This window comes from Mesoplodon bidens, assembly GCF_964165515.1.
Source record: "Mesoplodon bidens genome assembly, chromosome: 6".
Lineage (NCBI taxonomy): Eukaryota > Metazoa > Chordata > Mammalia > Artiodactyla > Ziphiidae > Mesoplodon > Mesoplodon bidens.
In genome coordinates, this window is record NC_138162.1 from 6494305 (window position 1) to 6516001 (window position 21697).

The 21697-nt window shown below is 47.1% G+C and overlaps 2 protein-coding genes and 1 pseudogene across 5 annotated transcripts in view; 1 reads left to right on the top strand and 2 right to left on the bottom strand.

Annotated features, from left to right (window-relative positions):
• The window catches only part of USP20 (ubiquitin specific peptidase 20), a 47276-nt gene extending 33600 nt beyond the window's left edge, over window positions 1-13676 (bottom strand). For 2 of the 3 annotated variants that reach the window (XM_081237766.1, XM_081237764.1), the window contains exon 1: window positions 13593-13676. The gene's annotated coding sequence lies outside the window, so the exon portion shown is untranslated. Of the gene's footprint in view, window positions 1-13469; window positions 13555-13592 lie in introns of those variants that run through there. The other variant, XM_081237765.1, reaches the window with a different exon arrangement.
• Window positions 1690-3372, bottom strand: LOC308619243 (septin-7-like; annotated as a pseudogene). Its single transcript has one exon. The product of its transcript is annotated as a septin-7-like (transcript).
• Window positions 13677-13836: 160 nt separating the features above from the next.
• On the top strand, window positions 13837-20922 carry LOC308618925 (splicing factor C9orf78). Its single transcript, XM_081237265.1, has 9 exons — window positions 13837-13979; window positions 14326-14385; window positions 15676-15727; window positions 15866-15936; window positions 16839-16916; window positions 17504-17701; window positions 18441-18577; window positions 18684-18782; window positions 20249-20922. The coding sequence occupies exons 1-9, from the start codon at window positions 13897-13899 to the stop codon at window positions 20338-20340; spliced, it is 870 nt and encodes a 289-aa protein (XP_081093391.1). The 5' UTR covers window positions 13837-13896; the 3' UTR covers window positions 20341-20922.
• Window positions 20923-21697: the final 775 nt, after the last annotated feature.

A 21697-nucleotide genomic window follows, 5' to 3' on the forward strand; every position in this document is an offset into this window, starting at 1 on the left:
CTTCAAAACATATTCTTCTTTGTTTCTGTTTTGTTTTATAATCCATTAAAAATATATTTAAAAAAAATTCTTAGCTCAGGACTTCCCTGGTGGTGCAGTGGTTAAGAATCCTCCTGCCAATGCAGGGGACACGGGTTCGAGCTCTGGTCCGGGAAGATCCCACATGCCACGGAGCAACTAAGCCCGTGCGCCACAACTACTGAGACTGCACTCTAGAGCCCGCGAGCCACAACTACTGAGCCCACGTGCCACAACTACTGAAGCCCACACGCCTGGAGCCCGTGTTCCGCAACAAGAGAAGCCACTGCATTGAGAAGCCTGCACACTGCAACGAAGAGTAGACCCCGCTCACTGCAACTAGAGAAAGCCTGCGTGCAGCAACGAAGACCCAATGCAGCAAAAAATAAATAAATTAAAAAAAAAATCTTAGCTCGAGGGCTTGACAAAACAATCCCAGCCTGCTGTCACAGTTAGCCAACCCCTGTTCTGAGTCACTGTGCACTGGGCCTCACCAAAAGCAAGCCCGATCACTGGCATTCCACATTCCACCGCACACAAATGCCCACCAGTTTAAGTAAGGCAGAGAGCAAAGAACAGTCAAGAGGGTTGACTTGGCTCCAGATGTTCTCTAAGTAAGTCATCAAGGGTGTGTGCAAAGACAGAATGACAAAGACATCCACTGTAACACTGTTTATAATGGGGGGAAACTGGACATAATCTAAGTGAACAACAACAGGCAACTGGATAAATAACAGCACAACCGTACACTGTTGTACTACGTTGCCATTGAAAATGATGATGAATGTTGAATCCTCCTATCCATGAAATTAAATTAGATCTAAATAAATGGAGAGATATACCATGTTCACGGACTAGCACACTTAATATTGTTAAGATGTCCGTTCTCCCCAAATTGATCTACAGATTCAGTGTAATCTCAATCAAAATCCCAGCAGCCTTGTTTGTAGAAACTGCCGAGCTGATTCTAAAATTTATAAGGGGTCTTCCCTGGTGGTGCAGTGGTTAAGAATCCTCCTGCCAATGCAGGGGACACGGGTTCAATCCCTGGTCCAGGAAGATCCCATGTGCCGTGAAGCAACTAAGCCCGCACGCCACAGCTACTGAGCCTGTGTGCCATAACTACTGAAGTCCACGTGCCCTAGAGCCCGTGTGCCGCCACTACTGAAGCCCCCGCACCCTAGGGTCCGCGTGCTGCAACTACTGCAGCCCATACGCCTAGAGCCTGTGCTCCACAAGAGAAGCCACTGCAATGAGAAGCCCACGCGCTGCAATGAAGAGTAGCCCCTGCTCGCCGCAACAAGAGAAAGCCCGTGTGCAGCAACGAAGACCCAACACAGTCTAAATAAATAAATAAATAAATAAATAATTCTTTTCATAAAAAAATAACATAAAATTTATAGGGAAAAGCAAAAGACCTAGAATAGCCAAAACAATTTTTGCAAAGAACAAAGTTGGAAGACTTATACCACTTGACTTAAGACTTTCTATAAAGCTACAGTAATCAAGTCAGTGTGGCATGGGCTCAAACACAGACATACAGCTCAAGGGAACAGAGAGTCTAGACCCACACATTTGTTGTCAATTGATTTCCAACAAAGGTACTGATATAATTCATTATTATTATTATTTTTAATTTTGGCTGTGCCAAGTCTTAGTTGTGGCGTGCAGACTTCCTAGCCGCGGCATGCAGACTCTTAGTTGTGACGTGCGGACTTCTTAGCTGCGGCATGCAGACTCTTAGTTGTGGCATGTGGGATGTAGTTCCCTGACCAGGGATAGAACCTGCTCCCCCTGCATTGGGACCATGGAGTCTTACCCACTGGACCACGAGGGAAATCCCAAGGTACTGATATAATTCAATGGGCAAAAGATGGTCTTTTCAACAAATGGTACTGGAACAATGATATCCACATGGTAAAAAAAGAAAGAACTTTAACCCCTACCCTATGTATCGTATACAAAAATTATTTAGAAATGAATCACAGACTTTATGTAATTGGTGGTCAGTAGAGGGTTTAAAAGATCTTCCCTTTCTTCTCATTCTTCTCCACGGTTCGCTAAGAGTTTGGTTGCTCGAAAGTACACTGTCGAGCTTTCCAGTTTGCTTTCTCATCTTCAAATTGATGACATTTTTCCTCCAATTCTTTGTGCAGTGCTTCCAAATTCTCTTTCATTTGCTCATGGCGCCGCTGGAGCTCAGCTTCAGAGTCCTTCAGCTTTTGAACTTCTTTGGCCTTCATCTCCAACGCCTGCTCCATCTGCAACTTCATCTTAGCTACACGCTCCCTTCTTTCTTCTTCCATTTGTGCCAGGGGGCTCTTAGGAAGCTGCCTTTTGTTCTGTCGTTAACAACTCCATTGTAAGTCACAGCTGCAGGTTTTCTGCTTCTGTAGTTCTCGTAGCGCACGTTACCAATAACATTTTTCAAGTCCTGCATGTGTGTTCTTGGCAACATATTTCTTAGAATTGTCAAATCCCAATGTTCACCACTTTTAGCTTCAGCAATACCCCAAGGATACCACCTTCCCCTGACCCTTTTGCCACTAACCTTGAGGACAGTCCTGCTACCTGCCACAGCAAGAGGTAAACGGTCCTCCATGTTTTTAACAAGTTTTTCTTCTTCATCATCATCTGTTTCTGGAAATTCACGTATCTTAATTTTATAGTTTTGGGTCTCTTTCATCATCTGTTTTCTAAACCGTTGGCACTTCTCCGGTGTGAGTTTTGTCAATAAGTGGGATAATACTCACTTTTTCATGCAAACACTTCATAAACTCGATATCCAATGGTTGACGTCCATGTCTTGAAGGAGCAACGAAGTGTGAACAACACGGCACCTTGCTGTCCAGCGTCTAACGTCTGTTCACTCGAGATTCTGCACTTAGGTGGTCCTCGGATGTGCTGTCAAGTGCAGTCGGTAACAGGCTGTCAGCAGTTACTATGACCAACTGCATCTCCAAACCCCAGGGCGTCAACTGTTGTGAGCAGCAACTGAACACCACCTTCTTTGTAGAAAACTTTGGACTGTTCCACCTATACGGTCTTTTTTATTCTATGGAAGGACCTGGATGCTCTGGAGAATACAAATCCGTGAGGAATAATGAGTTGGTTAATGTAGAACCCTGAGTGTGAATTCAACCGCTCTCTTCACTGATGGCTGTATACTTGACGTGGGAGATCTGCAAACCCCACGGAGCCCTGAAGGTCCGTCTGCTGAGCCACCACAGTGCTGAGGCTGACCTCCCATCCACCGCAGCCCCGGACCTCACCCTGACCCTCCCGTTGACCAACAGCCCCTCCAGGACCAGCCTGGGCACGGAACAGCCTGCCAATTCTCCGGATCACAGACATTAAACAAACAAATTACAACTCTGAAACTTCTAGAGGAAAAAACAGAAAATCTTGGCGACTTTGGAGCTGGCGAAGGTCTCAGGACACAAAAGGCATTAATCATAAAAGGAAACACTGATGAACTGGACTTTTTCAAAATTAAAACTTTTTCTTTTCAAAAGATGATGTTAAGAAAATGAAAAGACAAGCTACAGGCTGGAAGAAAATGTTCACGAAGCCTGTATCTGACAAATATCCAAAATATATAAAGAACTCTTACAACTCCCAAAAGGATAAATGGTCTAATTTTGTTAAACGGACAAATGATTAAACAGATACTTCACCAAGTAAGAACGGCCAATGAGCCCATGAAAACACGCTCAACATCATCTGCCATCAGAGACATGCAAGTTAAAACCATGAGATAACATCTCACACACCCAAGAATATCTAAAACTAATAACCTACGTTACCAGCTGTTGCTGAATTTGTAAAGGAATTCTCATATATTCTGATAGGAATGTTAAGTGGTATAAAAAGCTTTGGAAAATAGTTTAACAGTTTCCTACAAAGTTAAGCTTATACTTATCATAGGATCCTGCAATTCCTCTCTTAGATATTTTCCCAGGAGAAATGAAAACATGCATCCACACAAAGACTTGTACACAGACACTCCTAATGGCTTTATACATAATAGCCCAAAACTGGAAAGACCCTAAATGTCCAACAAACGGGGGACTGAAGCAAACTACTGGTATTTTCATATCATAGAATAATACATGGCATTAGAAAGACCTACTGATACACACAGCAACATGAATCAATTCCAGAAACACTAAACTGAGGAAAAGAAGTCAAAGAAACAAAAAGTACACATTATATGATTCTACTTTTATGAAATTTCAAAACAGACGAAACTAATCTGCAGTGATAGAAACTGGATCAGTAGTTGCCTGGGGCAGAAGGTAAGGCTACACTGCAAACAGGCAAGAGAGAACTTTCTACGGTCTTGGAATGTTTTAGATGACATTATGTGAAATGAAATAAGCCGGACACAAAAGGACAAATACTGTACGACTCTCCCTATATGAGGTCCCTAGAGGAGTCAGATCCATAGAGACAGACAGTAGAATGATGGTTGTCACGGGTAGGGGGAATGGAGAGTTGATTTGTGGGTGCAGAGCTTCAGCTTGGGGAGATGGAAAAGTTCTGGAGATGGACGGTGGTGATGGTTGCATAACACTGTGAATATACTTAATGCCAGCGAACTGTACACTAAAAAATGATTAAGATGGTACATTTTATGTTATATGTATTCTACTGACATTTTAAAACTAAAATACAGTAACTTTTAAATAAGTTGCAGAAGAATACATATAGTATGACGCCATTAAAAATTTTTTTTGAAAAAGCTGGGACGGGGTATAATGAAGTAAAATACTCAATGACCAGGAAAGACACTGGTCCCCACTGGTGCCCTGCCATGCTGCTCAGTGTATCTCTCCCTCTCTCATCCTTCAGTACTCGGCTTCACTGTCCCCTGACCAGGTCCCCTGGCCACCCTGCTGAAGGCAGTCCCACCCTACCCCACTACTCTCTTTTGAGAAAGGCCCTATGTCCATCCTGGCCCATACTTGGCATACTCTATAATCATTTTGGTCATTTATCTTTTTTTTTTTTTTTTTTTGGCCACACTGTACAGCGCGCAGGATCTTAGTTCCCAACCAGGGATTGAACCCGGGTCCCCTGCGGTGGAAGCGCAAAGTCCTAAACACTAGACTGCCGGGTTTTTTTGTTTGTTTTTTTGTCTAATTCCTATCTTTCCTCAAGAATGTGAGTCCCCTAGGGCAGGAATCTGTTTTATGCACTGTTGTACCCCAAATACCTAAAACGGCACCTGGAACACAGTAACTTCTCAGTAAATATTTGCTGAATGAATCGGAAGTCAAAAAGCTATACAGATGCAAACTATTATACACAGAATGGATAAATAAGGTCCTACTGTATAGCACAGAAACGATATTCAATATCCTGTAATAAACCATAATGGAAAAGGGAAAAAAAAGTCAAAAAGTTATAAAACACTGTGATAGTAAAATTTCATTTTGGTAAAATAATTTTGTTTTTGCACGTACAGAAAGGGTGCCCTCCTCATCTCTGGGAGGATGGAGTCAAGTGATTTTTTTTCCTCCTTTTTTGCTTGTCTGAATTTTCTGCAACGAATTTGTGTTGCTTTTGTAACATAGACCCTAATAGGTTACTTTTAAGCATAATTTTTGAAGTTTCGAAAATAAGGGCTTCCCTGGTGGCGCAGTGGTTGAGAGTCCGCCTGCCAATGCAGGGGACACGGGTTAGTGCCCCGGTCCAGGAGGATCCCACATGCTGCGGAGCGGCTGGGCCCGTGGGCCATGGCCGCTGAGCCTGCGCGTCCGGAGCCTGTGCTCCACAACAGGAGAGGCCACAACGGTGAGAGGCCCGCATACCGCAAAAAAAAAAAAAAAAAAAAGATTCGAAAATAAGAGGAGCATGTGGGGTTGCCCCTCTTGCGTCTGTCCGTGCTTCTCTGCAGACCCCTGAGAGCACCCTGGGGGAGGAGGACCTCATCCCTTGGAGCTCTCCAGGCCCACAGAGTGTGAACAGGACACTTGAGGGCCATTTCAGACAGGGGCAGCAGCACCTGAGTGGACCTGGAAGCCCCAACAGAGGAAACGCCTCAGCCGCTACCTGGATGGCTTGAAAGTACAACTCTTCACCCTGTGACTCATTCAGAAGAAGATTTGCTCTTAATACCTTTGTTTTTGCCTCATTAACTTCTGTGCTGGATTAAAATTTTTCATCTTCTCCTACCTATCCTGCAAAGAGAAAATGGCGTTTTTGTTTGGTTTTAATGAAATTAATATTCACCTCCATAGAAGCTGGAAAACACAGACAAACATAAAATGAAATAAAAATCACCTGTAATCCTTCTATACAGAAAAAAACTTGGTTACTGCTTTGGTAAGTCTTATTCATATGTATGAATATATAAATTTTAAAACTAAACCAGACTGTAACAGATATAGTTTGTATACAGATTTTTTTTTGGTTTATATTATATACGTTTCCCACATCACTAGACTTCTTTTCAACAACTTCTTTTTTTTTTTTTTTTTTTGCGGTACGCGGGCTTCTCACTGTTGTGGCCTCTCCCGTTGCGGAGCACAGGCTCCGGACGCGCAGGCTCAGCGGCCATGGCTCACGGGCCCAGCCGCTCCGCGGCATGTGGGATCTTCCCGGACCGGGGCACGAACCCGTGTCCCCTGCATTGGCAGGCGGACTCTCAACCACTGTGCCACCAGGGAAGCCCCATCAACAACTTCATTTCTAATGGCTGAATAACATTACACCACATACAATTTAAGCTCTACAATACCTTACTTAACCATTCTCCTACTGTTGGACACTTAGGGTATTTGTATGTGTGTGTATGTGTTTTGTTATTAGATATATGGCAGTGAGGAATATTTTAGAATATAAATCTTTGACTACATCTTTGACCACAGGAAAAATTACTGGGTCAAAATGTTTGTTTTGAAGGCACTAGATATACACTGACAAATTTTCCTCCAGAAAGATTATATAAATTTATCTGCCTTCCAACAGTGTATGAGCAGCATAGAAAGTTTAAGGTTTACTAACATTAGTTAAAAGTTAATGGTTAAAAATCATTTTATACAAATAGACCCACAAACATAGAAAACAAACTTATGGTTACCAAAGGGGAAATGAGGAGGCTGGGATTAACATACACACCCTATTATATAAAATAGATAACCAACAAGGACCTAATGTATAGCACAGGGATCTATACTCAGTATTTTGTAGTAACCTGTAAAGGAAAAGAATCTGAAAAAGAATACATATATATACATATATAAACACACCTATATATATATATACCTATATATACCTACATACACACATTATATACCTATGCACACCTATATACGTATGTATGTATAACTGAATCACTGTGCTATACACCTGAAACTAACACGACATTGTAAATCAACTCTACTTCAAGTTTTAAAAAATCAGTTTACATACAGGGAAATGTCAAGTGGTAGAACCAAAAACTTTGGGTGCTTAATATTCCACGCAGGACCTGACACATCTGAAGTGCATGTGTCTGCAAGGATCATACTTTACTGATCCCAGCCGTCTAAAATTTTTCATTTTGTTTTATCTCTGTCCCCAACCAACACTGACCGCCTTAGGGTGATGGGAAAGAAGCCAGGCCCAGGCCCTGCCCTCATGGGGCACAGAGTTCCTTGTTTCCACACCAGGGCACCTGTGTGCAGCCACAAAGGATGCTATAATTACTAACGGGAGCCACCTTCCACTGCGCTCTTACTACATGCCAGTTGCTCCACACCCGTTATCCCCGGAGTTGTCTGTAATCACACAAGGCAATTATGGAGACACCTAGCCCCGAGTTCGGTTCCTTGCTCTTGTCATTTGCAAGCTGTGTATCTTTAGCTAAATCACCCAACCCTCAGTTTCCTCATCCAGGAAAATGGGGACAAAGACAGCAACTAGGGTAACTGAGAGGATGAAGTGGGACAATGCATGGGAAGGATTTAATGACTTCTGATAACCGGGACTTGCAGGGCGGCTCAGAGTTTGTATTTATCTGCACAGCAACAAAGTTCAAAAAATGCTTAGTACTATAAATTGTGTTACTGGCCATGTTTTATAGATCTGGAAACTGAGATTGGTAGGAACATAAGTCGCATGTCCTGCATTAGCTTTTCACTCAGGGCTCCATTGCCCAGGGCAGTGCAAGCCGACCAGCCCAGCCGAGAAATGTATAACGTCCACCAAGTGTGACACACAGCAGGTGACTAACGCAGTTCTGGCTCTCGGTGACACTTTTAAAGATCCAAGCTCACCTCCTGGTGCTTCTGACATCAAAGTAAAGCCCTGAAAAGAGACCCAAGGGAATGATGCAAATCCTTAAATAGGGTTCCTGTCCCAAGGCAGCCAGCACCTCTGCTTCTAGGCAAATCAATTCCCTTTCTCAACACAGGCTGAGAAACTGTTCCAGAGAAAAGGCACTAAAAAGACTTGACAACGTTGGATCCTGGATCAACGGGGAAAAGGACATTAGTGGAACAACTGACACATTTGAATATGGACTACATATTAGATAACAGCATTTGTTATGGACCCAGTTGTGTCCCCCCACCAATTCATATGTTGAAGTCCTAACCTCCAGTACCTCAGAATGTAATCTTACTGTGAGATAAGGTCTTTCTTTTTTTTTTTTTTTGTGGTACGCGGGCCTCTCACTGTCGTGGCCTCTCCCGTTGCGGAGCACAGGCTCCGGACACGCAGGCTCAGCGGCCATGGCTCACGGGCCTAGCCATTCCGCGGCATGTGGGATCTTCCCGGACCGGGGCACGAACCCGTGTCCCCTGCATCGGCAGGTGGACTCTCAACCACTGCGCCACCAGGGAAGCCCCTGGGAGATAAGGTCTTTAAAGAGGTAATTAAGTTCAGTGAGGTCTTTAGGGTGGGCCTTAATCCAACCTGACTGGTGTCCTTATAAGAGGAGGAAATTTGGATACACAAGGAGGAACCAAGGATGCACCCAGAGAAAAGACCATGTGAGGCCACAGCAAGGAGGTCACTGCCTACAAGTCAGTGAGGCCTCAGAAGAAACCAAATCTGCTGACATCTTTATCTTGTTGTTTAAGCCACCCAGTCTGTGGACTTTACGGCAGCCCTGGGAAACTGATATAGTATTATATCAATATCAGTGTTAAAGTTTCTGAAGATGAAAACCATTTTCTGGTTATGTATTACAGTGTCCTTGTTCTTAGATAATTCCTCCTGCAATATTTAGGGGCAAAGGGTCATGATATCTGCAACTTACTCTTAAATAGATCGGCAATAATGATTCTGGTGATAATGAGTGTATAAATATACAGACAGTAAACAGGGCAAACATATTAATAATTGGTGAATACAGGTGAAGGGTATAAATGGGATTTCATTTTATTATTCTTTTCGCTTTTCTATAAGTTTGATGTTTTTTAAAATAGACACTTTTGAAAGAGTGCTTTTAATTCACTTAAGGTGGGAGCAGGGAGGGGTCTTTCGGAAAAGGTAACCCTAACTCAACAGCAGAAGCTCGAGGGCCTACTCTGAGCTAGGCACGATGCCCGGCACTTCACTACACACTCTTGGGTAAGGACCGCTGTTTCTCATCTTATGGAGGAAGAACGGAGGCTCCGAGATGGGAAGCCACTTGCCTGAGACCACAGAGCAAGGAAGCGGTGCAGTGGGAAGTGAGCCAGGTGGGGTCCGCCTTCACAGCCCTTCCCACCCTTCCCTCTGTGCAAATAAATGGAGTGCCCACGGCAGGCGTTTAATAAAGACTGAAAGGAAAAGATACCTGTGCTGCTGAGAGGCCTGGATGCAGGAATGGGCCCTCTTGAGAGCCGCGGCTCCGCTGTGCTGTTGGAAATCACCGCCCCCCAGCCAGCGCCCGAGATGCCAGCCAGAGGGGTTGCGCCTCCACTACAGCGACCCCAGGGCACCTCTCCCTCCTGACCCACCAGACCCACCTCCTCTCTCAGGGAAGAGAAAACAGAAAGCAAGGAGGCAGGCCGGTAGGTCTGGCACTGAGCCCACCCATTGCAGGCCCCGGATGAGACTTCCAAGATGCTTCATCCTGAATAAGGGCAGGCACGGTCCCCCTCCCCGGGGCCTGCACGGAGTGACGGGGGAAGTAACCCACCTCAACCCCGCGCAGGAGCGCAGGCAGTGAGGCAGCACATCTGGGCCTGGCAGAGCTGCTGCGTCCAGGCCTCAGGTGCCCATTACTCATCACTTTCCTAGGGGTTCTGGCTACATCCTCCTGCCGCCTAAGAGCCCAGTTCCTCAGGATGGGAAGGTGATGCAACCAAGCCCGCCCCCAACACAAGGACCCCACCTGCCCTGATCCCCACCACACTGGCCACTCCACACCCCACACACCTGTGCCCACACCCCTCCATGCTGCCCTCCGCCCCACAGAACACGTACCTCTTCCCTCCCTCGTGCCTTCTCTCCATTCTACTTCCAAGCAACCCCATTTTCCCCAAATCCCAGATACATCCCTTCCTTTAACCAGTCTTAATTCACCAAGTCCACCGTCTTTCCGACCCTCAAGGCAGGACCCTTAAACCTCCTTCCCTGCCAAGCCCTGCCTGCCGCCGCCCGGAGTGGCCCTGTGTACTGGAACGGGTACTACTAGACCTCACTAAGTCCTCACAACCACTCTGGAGGTCGGGCAACATTGAGAACTAAATCCATCTCCACCTCCATCACTAAAGGAGGAAAGATGGAGGCTCAGAGAGGCGAAGTGACTGGCAGGGGGCCACAGAGCTACCGAGCAGCTGAGCCAGGATTCAAACCCAGGACTGCCTGCCCCAAAGTCAGTGCTCTGAACTGCCGGCTCTACCAGCTCCCAAATAGCCCTGGACAGACTGGAGCGGGGATGACCTCTACATGCTTGAACCCACACCCCCACACCCCCAGAGTAGCTTCCCCTGGCCTCCCTCGTGAATGCCTCTTCTGAGTCATTCTTCACCCAGCATTTTTCTGCTCAACTTAAATTCCTTAAGTTTAGGATAACATCTCTTCATGGCCCAAAACCTGGTACTGCACTTTGTTCCAGGGTCCAAAAGAGTCTGTTAATGGGGTTTGTGGCTGCCCCACGCTGGCAGTCCCTGGGGCTTGACAGGCGGGAGGCAGTGACTGGCCACGGTCACTGAGAAGCTGCAAACCCTGGAGTAGGTCTAAGCAGAAACTCAGACTAGGACCCCTAAAACCACCAAGCAGGAAAGGATCAGAGAGGTTCATGCCAAGGTCACACAGCCAGTAAACAGCACAGCAGGGACTCTGGTGGGGAAACTGGCTCAGAGAAGGGAAGTTTCCTGGCCAGACTCACACAGCAAGCTGGCAGAACTGGGACTTGAACCCAGGGCCTATAATTCAGTCCACTGCTTTGTCATGTTACCCACCAAACCGCAAACCAGAACACCAACTTAAATTAGCAAGTCAATCCTCCCTCCCACCCCTGATTCCCTTGCCTTGCTCTATTTTTTTCTATTTCCATGGCATCACCTTGTAACATACTTACATACTTATCATGTTATCAGAACATAAAGTCCACTAGTTCAGGGATCTTTAGTCTCTTTTGCTCCCTGATGTTTTTCAAGCACCTAAAACAGTGCCTGCTCCATATACTGAAAGCTCAGTAAATAGCTGCTGAATAAGTAAACCAGTCTAACATTCACTGAATACGTACTATGACCAGGCTGTGAACTGCAATCATTTTGCTGGATCCCAAAGACATTAATGCTCACTGACACAAGCCCACATTTCACCTGGCTCCAGAAAGGAGCCAGCACACTAACCCAAACTCAAGCCAAACCTGGACATTTCCTTCAGGAACCAAGCTCTCAAACCAAACTAAGACATGGTCTATCTCTGAACTGAAGAGAACCCAGATTACCCACAGGCTCCCTCTGAGAAGCAGTTTCATCCCATCCCCAAAAAGGCCCAGCAAAACTCAGAGGATCTGCAGCCCCTCGGCCCAGCCACACGCTGCCAGATTCACAGCTGCCACTTATCAGCATTACTTTTGCTAAACAAGTCTCAATTAGATCTGCTACAGCCCAGGAGGTTACCAGTGGGCACTCTGGTCTTGGCCAGCGGGGACAGTGCATCTGTACCAGATGGTCCTCCCTGGGATGTCAGATGAGGAGGATCCGGAAATGTCCTTGGCCTTGTGGCCCTCTCCTCAGTGCTGTCCAGTACCCCCGGTAGTAGCGCTGCTGGGAGGGCAAAATTGCAGCCAACTCTGAGAGCGTGAGAGCTGCAGATGTCAACTCCCTGGGTTCCTGCAGCAATTCCCAAGGAGCCTCTCCTTCAGCCACCACGGACAAGGTGCCCAGTGATTTCATGTGCATCTGGGTTTGGCTGAACCAGGCTGCAGAGGGAAAGACTTGGAGGCTTTTAAACTATGGCTTTTCATCAAAGCCAAAAGGCTGTTCCAACAAGTCCTGAATCTACTATTTGTCTCAGTCCAAGGAAGAGAACAACAACCTCCAAGGAGACTGTTCCAGAGAAAAGTAAGGCATTCCAGAAATGCTGCCCTGCTTCAGAATGGTCTTCTGGAACAGGGAACCTGCAGTAAACACTACTGAACTCTTATGTGCACAAGGTGCAGCAGAGGTAGGCCTGTGACTGATGCCTGCTCCACCTTCCAGCTGTGTTACCTGAGGCACATACTGCCTCTCTGAGCCTTGGTGTCTTCATTTGCAAAATGAAAAACAGTAACTGAATCTACTTCCTAGGACTGTTGGATGAGTTCAATGAAATAATGCTGAGTCCAGTGCCAGCCACATAAGAAGTGCTTAATAACAGGTAGTTCTTGCAAAGGAAAGGACAGACAGTATATTGAGAAAAGAAAAACTAATAAGGGCTTTCTAGACGTCCCGTAAGCCATTATTTATGCATTTAGGTATATCCTAAGCATTTGTTGATGCCTGTTTTTTCAAATAAACTTAATCCTCACAGCATCCTCGGGTAGAAGGGGCGGAGGCCGGAGAGACAGTCCTCGTGACAAAGGACGAAAACAAGGCCCCCGAAGGTCCCGGGAAGCGGCCAGCAAGCACCCTCTACCCTCAAACCCTCCCGGGTGGGTTCAAAACACCAGACGCGACTCTCCTCGGGGAGAAGTGGCTGGAAGTGATCATTAGCGGGGCAGTCGGGGCTGGGACTTTAATTCATCGCCGCTAAGAAGTGGTCATCTTTTGTCCCTAAAGAAAAAAGTGCCCGTCAGGGCCCAGACCCCGGGGAAATACAAGTCAGCGCTCCGAGACGCCACACGCGTGCCTTAAACGCCGGGTCAGGCCCAGGCAGAAATAAAAGAGATAGCGGCCCCTGTTCCGGAGAAGTAACGAGCCCCTGGGGGCTCGAAGTGGGCTGCTGGGCCCCGAGAGGATCCCCTGGGCGCCGGCCGGAGGAGGGCACAGGGCGGTGGCGGCCAGGGTTGGGGGGGGGGGGTCCCAGGCTCAGCTCACCTGGCCGCGGCGTTCTGCGTACCAGGCAGGGCCAGGCCCCCGCCGGCCCGTAGCTGGACTGGGCTCGCCCCTGTTCGGAGAGACCCGGCCCCCTAAAGCAGCTGGCTGCGGCCCGGAACTCACCTGCCGTAGCAACCGCGCCACCTCCGCCTGTCAGTCAAGCGTGCCTTCCGCGGCTCGGCGCAGCGCAGGGTCATGAGGTCAGGCCGGCCGCGCCCCGCCTCCTCCCCCTCGGCTGCCCAATCGGGAGAGGTCGACGCCAGGGGTAGGGGCGTGGTCAGATGAACGGTGCGGGCCGCGGGCGGGGCCTGAGGGCTTGGGGCCGGACCGGGCAGGGGCCGGCGCTCTGATCTCACTGCTGAGCGCCGGAAGTATCCTAGATCTCAGCGCAGGGGCTCGGCGGCTAGACCGTGGGGTTGGCGCGAGTATGCCGGTCACCGGGAAGGCTTTCCGCCGGCGCCGGGCCGACTCGGAGTCGGAGGAAGATGAGCAGGACTCAGAGGAAGTTCGGTGCGTTTGGGGCGGGCTTCCACGGGGCAGGAAGAGAGAGGCAGCCTAGGGGGACTCACCACCGGCCAGGCACCTTGTTGACAACATTGCTAATTATGAGCCGGGTTGTTATCCCCTTCTGTGAAGAAATTGAGGCCCCTAGGGATGAGACCGCCGCCCCAGGGTCTCATGGTTGGGAGAGGTGCCCCTGGCATGCGCAGCGGTTCTGACTCCCGTTGGTGGGTCCAGACGCAGAGTCACCCTCTGGACCACTGCGGGCAGGCAGCGAGGCAGGGATGTCCTTCGAAGCTGCCTTTTGACTCTGAGTTCCGTGGAGGGTCTCTCAGCCTGTGCATTGCCTTTTTAGATTAAAACTGGAAGAGACCCGAGAGGTGCAGAACTTGAGGAAGAGGCCCAACGGGGTGAGGTGGGTACTGCGTGGGGGAGAGGACCCGGAAGAGGAGGGGATGACCGAGACACCACCGACCCCGACTCCCCCATCCCCACCCGGTCGCTGTCACAAATACCTCCTCAGACATAGCCCCTTCTCTTGACACACTTTACACCTTGTACTGCCTGGGGAGGGGTCCAAGCGTTTTTTGCAGATGTTTAACCAGGACATGCCCCGAGCCTTGTGATCTTGAAGTTTGCTCCAGAGGTACAGAAACAGGTCATTGATCAGTGTTTTTATTGTCAAATGCACACTGTGATTAATTGTGAAATGCACACTGATCGTTAAGAGTTTGGGAAAATTTAGAAAAGTATAATCATGAAAATAAACAGTACCCATAATTCTCCCATACAGAGGTGATCAATGTTAACATTTAATGTTCTTTTCCTGTCTGTTTGCTCTCTTTTTTGTAAAGACGATGAGCAGCTTTACTTTTATTCTGTTCTTCTTCGGTAGTCCCCTCTTATCCACGGGGGGCTATGTTCTGAGACCCCCAGTGGATACCTGAAGCCTGGGTAGTACTGAACCTTATGTAGATTATTTTTTCCTATACTGATGGGTGGGTAGTATATACAGTGTGGACACTCAGGGCAAAGGGATGATTCACCTCCTCTGTGGGACGGGGCAGGATGGCAGAGATTCATCACACCATTCAGAACAGCTGGTAATTTAAAACTTATGAATTTTTTATTTCTGGAATTTTCCATTTAATATCTTTGGACTGCAGATAACTGACACTGTGGAAAGTGAAACCACAGATAAAGGGGGACTACTGTACTTTCAACTTATGATATTGTGGGCATTCAACCACATTGTGGGTAATTTTTCCAAAAACCTTTTTAATATCTGCATAATATTCTATCAGATATACATATCATAATTTAACTTACCTCTTAGTTTGGGACCTGTAGATCATTTTTTTAAATTTCACCATCAAATAAGGCTGCAATAGTATTTTCCTGCATTTGTCTTTAGCTTCATTTTCCCTGAAGGCATAATCTTAGAAATGAGATTTCTAAGCCAAGATAATGCTAAATGACTTTACAGGAAAATATACCACTGACATCACCACTACCCCCACCTCCAACATCTAGAGTGTTTCTTGGACCCTGTTATTCTTGTAGGCTTTTCCAGCCGACTTCAGTGTTCACCCCGCAAATCTCACCCTTGCCCTAATGTTGCAGCCTACAGATTTCCTAAATGTTTCTCCTTATCTCTGAATTGTGCCCTTTCTCTCTCTCTCCCCCACTTTTTGGCTTTTCTCAGTGCTGTAGCCCTGCTGGTGGGAGAGAAGGTACAAGAAGAGACCACTCTAGTGGTGAGTTGTGGGGTCCTCCCTGGGCAGTGGGAAGATGTGGCTGCTCTTCAGTGGATGATTGTGTTTTCTTAAAAGAAAAAAAAAATTCCACTGCAAGTTATATAGATGCTTCTTCTCAGCTGTGTTTGCTGTCTGCAGGATGATCCCTTTCAGATGAAGACAGGCGGGATGGTGGACATGAAGAAACTAAAGGAAAGGGGCAAAGATAAGTAAGTGCAAAACTGGCTGAGAGGCAAATTCACCTGCAGCCCCTGCCTGGGTCTGTGTTCCCCCAGGGAGCTGGGTCCTGCCACAGCTTTAATGAGACATCTTGGAGTACCCTTTGTGCTTTGTAAACGGTATGTTGTTTAAAAACAAAGAAAACAAAAACTCTTCAAAAGTTAACTTAGAGTGATGCGGGTAGGCACCTCTTGTAAAGATGCATTGTATATTGCCTTTTTAAAAAAATTTATTTATTTATCCTTGGTTGCGTTGGGTCTTCGCTGCTGCACGTGGGCTTCCTCTAGTTGCAGCGAGCGGGGGCCACTCCTCGTTGTGGTGCGTGGGCTTCTCATTGCAGTGGCCTCTCCCATTGCGGAGCACAGGCTCCAGGCACGTGGGCTTCAGTAGTTGTGGCGCACGGGCTCAGTAGTTGTGGCTCGCGGGCTCTAGAGCGCAGGCTCAGCAGCTGTGGCGCACGGGTTTAGTTGCTCCGCGGTATGTGGGACCCTCCCAGACCGGGCCTCGAACCCATGTCCCCTGCACTGGCAGGCGGACTCCCAACCACTGCACCACCTGGGAAGCTGCTATATATTGTCTTTCAAACCCATGTGGAAGTTGTTTTTCTTTTTTGAGGAAAACATAGAAACAATTACAAAAATAATACAAACAATACAAAAGTGAAATATAAATGAATCTACTCATTCCCCCGAGGTATCTCCAGAGGCCGCCAGGGTGCTTGCATATATTCCTAGAGTTCCTTCGATTTACATATCATATATATGTATATATTTTTTGACCATAAACAGGATGTTGTACATTTCATTGCATACTTGTTTTATTCATGTAACATCACACTCAGCCTCATTTAGCTGTGACTCTAAGGCTCTGCTTCACTGTTCCCTTTTTTTAGGATCAGTGAAGAGGAAGACCTCCATCTGGGGACGTCATTTTCTGCAGAAACCAACCGAAGGGACGAGGATGCTGACATGTAGGTGTCAGTCTGTTCATCAGTAAGAGATTGGGGGAGGGCTCCAGCCAGACAGAGTCCAAGATATTTTGTCACAGATGACATTTCTAGACTTACCCAGAGACAGCAAATCGGCCCCTCTTGCGCCCCTGCCTCCCCTTTCCCCACCGCCTGAGGCTTGAGAACTTTGAAAAATTCAAAAATTCTTTAAAAGTGTGGTTCTTGGAATTTTAGATTCCTTGACTAGTAATGTTCCATCCCCCCAAAATTGCAGGGATAAACAATGGACTTGCCTATTTTTCATTTTGCCAACAAGGCTGTTAAACAAACTACCATTTACCATTATCTTTTTGTCTTCGAAGAACCTTACACATGGTGTGGTAGGACAGAATCTCATAATATATAGCTTGGTGCTTTAAGTTGAAAAATTTTAGCTTGATTTAAAAACTCAAGTTATTTTTATTTTTCTCCTTCTCCATGAAACGATGGCAACTTCATTATCAGCCATCACGGCTCCGTGAGCCAGTGTTGGGGACCATTTAAATTTAAAAGACACCCGTTGTGAGCTTTCCTGCCCCTTTTTGAGGCCTTTGGGTATCTCATTTCAGGATGAAGTACATTGAGACGGAGCTGAAGAAGCGGAAAGGGATCGTGGAACACGAGGAACAGAAAGTTAAGCCAAAGAATGCAGAGGACTGCCTTTACGAACTGCCGGAAAACATCCGGGTTTCCTCAGCAAAGAAGACTGAGGAGATGCTGTCCAACCAGATGCTGAGCGGCATCCCGGAGGTGGACCTCGGCATCGAGTGCGTTTCAGACCCACGGTCGTGCCTCTCTCCCGCCCCTAGGCAGAAAAGACGAGCTCTCTGCTTTCCAGTTAAAAGTTAAAGGACTGTTTCTTAACCTGTCTCCTTGGACACCCACAGATATAAACTGTCTTCTGTGGCAGGCTGACATGGTTGTTGCCCGGAGTTTCTCTGGAGGGTTGGTCAGAAGTAGTTAAAGAGACAAGGGGCTCTGCCTGCCGAAAACAAGAATGTTTTTATTTAGCCTTTGTTCACAGCTCTTCAGCTCTTCTATTCAGGTCCTTGTATTCTTCTGCTTTATTCTAGCAGGAGCAATGATAAAGGCTCACCCACCCCGTGATCCTTCTTTCACTTTTACTACAAAGCATCTGCTCCAAAAGGGGATTTTTATGGAGGAAATACAGTGGTCATAATCATCTTCGGGTGTGGTAGGAAGTTGGGAGACTTCTGGGTTCTTGCTTCCTTTTTGGCCTTACTAGCTTTGAGCCTTAGTCAGTTCACCTGACCTCCAGCTCAATTTCCTCTCGATCAGAAGAGAGTAACTCCTGCATCTCTGATGCTGGGAGAGCTCCGTGACAGTCTGACCGCAGGGGAGTTGGTAAATTGTAGAGAGCTGTGCCCCAAGAAAGATGACGTCCTTATGCAGTGGTGGGGGGGGCTGCCAACCCCCTTAGTCAGTTCCGTCTGAGGCCCAGAGGTGTGACGATCTCACTGTGGTGTGGCTCCTTTCTCCCTGTAGTGCTAAAATAAAAAATATCATTTCCACGGAGGATGCCAAGGCCCGTCTGCTGGCAGAGCAGCAGAACAAGAAGAAAGACAGCGAGACATCCTTTGTGCCCACCAACATGGCTGTGAATTACGTGCAGCACAACCGATGTAAGTGTCGCGTCTCTGGGGAAGCAGCTCCAGCCCACGCCACTGGGTCGAGGTCCCTGGGTTCCCAAAGTCTGTCTGACCCGTCCCCTGGTCTCTTTTGGTCCAGTTTATCACGAGGAGCTCAATGCGCCCATACGGAGAAACAAAGAAGAGCCCAAAGCCCGACCGTTAAGAGTGGGTGACACAGAGAAGCCGGAGCCTGAGCGTGAGTACAGCAGAGGCCTCGGGTCGCCTGGCGTGACCGTTGCCCAGGGCCCGTGGAGGTGGGGAGGGACTCGGCAGGGGCGGCGCTTGGGCTTTGGGGTCAGGGCATCTGGGTTCTAGTCCATTTTCTGGACCATGGTCACGTGCCTTCCCCTTTCCAAGCCTCAGTTTCTTTACCTCTAAGATGGGGATAGTAATCAAACTTACCACTTGGGGTTGCTCTAAGGATTCACTGGGCTGTCAAATATAATAGAAACTCAAAAAATTAGAAAATTTCAATAAGCAAAAGTAAATTAAAAGTCAATCATAATTTCACCACCCAAAGACGGCCCCTGTTAACATTTTTATATATTGTTATCCCTCAGTGTCCGTGGGGGACTGGTTCCTGGACCCGCTGCAGACACCAAAATCTGTGGATGCTCAAGTTCCACAGTCAGCCCTCTGTATCCATGGATGCGGAACCCAGGGATACCAAGGGCTGACTGTGTATAACCTTGCCCACTTTAAAAAAATATACATATGCTGTATACATACTTAATAGGATCTCACAGCTTTTTAGTGTGCTCTGCCTGTCTCTCCATGACAGTAAATACATTTTCCCTTTCAATGGCCATATCACATTCTGCTGTATAGATAGATGTCCTATAGTCTAACCATTTCCCTCTGGCGGGACACTTAGGTTGTTTCCCATTTTTCCCTATTTAATGATGATCATTCTTGCCCATGTCATGTCCTTAAGCTGCCTTCTGAGAACTCACCAAATGATCCTAATTTGTTCTCCCGCCAGCAACATCCAGCAGTGCCCCTTTCCCACGTGCTCACCCGCACCAGGTGGTGTCATCTTTCTCATCAACAATGGGATGATTCTAAGGAAATGCTAAATTTGCTGAGGCTTCTGAAAATCCAGCCTGTTGCTCTGTTTCTTCCTTCCTACTTGAGAAATTATTTTCTGTAACACCTCAGCTGTGTAGTCTTTGATTCCCAAAGAGCTTCCTATTATTAATACCTAGGAAGCAGGGACTTTGGAGGCACCAGACTTGGGTTCAACTCAGCCCACCTTCACTTCCTGAGTGACCTTGAGCAAATCAGCTAACCTCTCTGAGCAGAGATGGTTAACATGCCCCTGCTAGGATTGCCGGGTGGGTGAAAGGAAGTCTTGTCTAAAAAGATTTAGTGCCATGCCTGGTATGTTGTCAAGCTCTCAATGAAGCGTAGCTACTGCTGTTCACCTGGTCTAACATTGAAGTCAGCATATTTTGGCTGGCACCTGACTCCACCGTGTTTATCACTATTCACCCAAAAACACTTACTTACTTACTGAGGCCCTACTATGTTCCTGTTCACTAGAGTAGGCACTGGAGCTCCTGTAGGGAGTGAGACAGGCATGGTCGTCCTTGCCTACGTGGAGCTAAGCCTGTTGTTGGCTTCCAGCATGGCAAACAGCTTTTCAACTCTTTTCCTTCTCAGGGTCCCCTCCCAACCGCAAGCGTCCTGCTAACGAGAAGGCCACGGATGACTATCACTATGAGAAGTTCAAGAAGATGAACAGGCGGTACTGAGGGAGGCTAAAGGGGAGAGGTGCAAAGTGGGATGTAAACAGTGTCGTTCACTCCCTTTATCCCCCTGATAAAAGGCTTCCTGGACAGAAGCCTGCTCATTGGCTAGCAGACAGTTCCCAAAACAGACTCTATCAGTCCTGCTGCTTACCTGCTGGATTTTTCAGGCACTGAATTTGTACCTTTTGAAACAATGTATAGTTTTCCTATTTGGGGACAAACCCTATTCTTGAGAGCATTATTAAATCTCGTTTGTAAATATGTTGGCTTTCTCCTAATATTTGCCCTGGGTCAGGAGGAAACAGTTGTGTGTTTCAGGGTGAGATAATACCCTTTAGATTGTGGTTTTATTATTATTATATATGCAATCATGTCTCCTATTTTCAAGTATCTGGAGTGGGGTTCAGAAATGCATCCGTCACTGTTTACAGTGGATCCAGCTGACAGCAGAAAAATCTAGGTTGAGATCAAAGGGACACTGGTATTTTCTGACTTTTACAAAGTTATCTGTTTCTTTTCATTATGAAAGAAAAAACAATTTCTATCACTTTTAGCACTTAAGTATTAAATATGAAATGGACCCAGCCTTATTGTTTGTACTGCGTCTTCTTATACCAACGCTAGGTAATGTGTTCAGAGTCTGGGGGTTGGGCAGCTCAAAAGCAGAATTCAGTCACTGAGAGGGGTTTTCTCATTTAGTTTAAGAGAGGTGGACAGGCTCCAGTCTCTGAGCTGTCAGGTATGGCCCACCTGTGCCACTTTTCCTGAGATAGTTACACAGGTTGTGACGAGGAAAGAACAGGTCGGTTGACTCCTGGGCTGATTTTAAGCAGGTACTGTGTGATTAGAGAGGTGTGGCTTTGGAGTCAGATCCGAGCCCTGCTCACAGCTTCCTTAAGTCGTTGGAGTTGGACAAATCCATTTGCCTCGGAGCCTCAGTTTTCTCATCTGTAAACTAGATTTTCTTCTAGCTTTTTTTCCCCTTCACTCGAATGAATGCAAGTTCACTGAAGGCAGGAATCACGTGTGCCTCATTTTTTTCTTGAATCCCCAGGATCGAGTCCATAGGCGATCCTCAAAATTATGAATGAATGAGGCTTCCCTGGTGGCGCAGTGGTTGAGAGTCCGCCTGCCGATGCAGGGGACACGGGTTTGTGCCCCGGTCCGGGAAGATCCCACATGCCGCGGAGCAGCTAGGCCCGTGAGCCATGGCCGCTGAGCCTGCGCGTCCGGAGCCTGTGCTCCGCAACGAGAGAGGCCACAACAGTGAGAGGCCCACGTACCGCAAAAAAAAAAAAAAAAAATTATGAATGAATGAGTGGAAGTATCCTTACCTGGGAGAGACCTGACCAACACTACC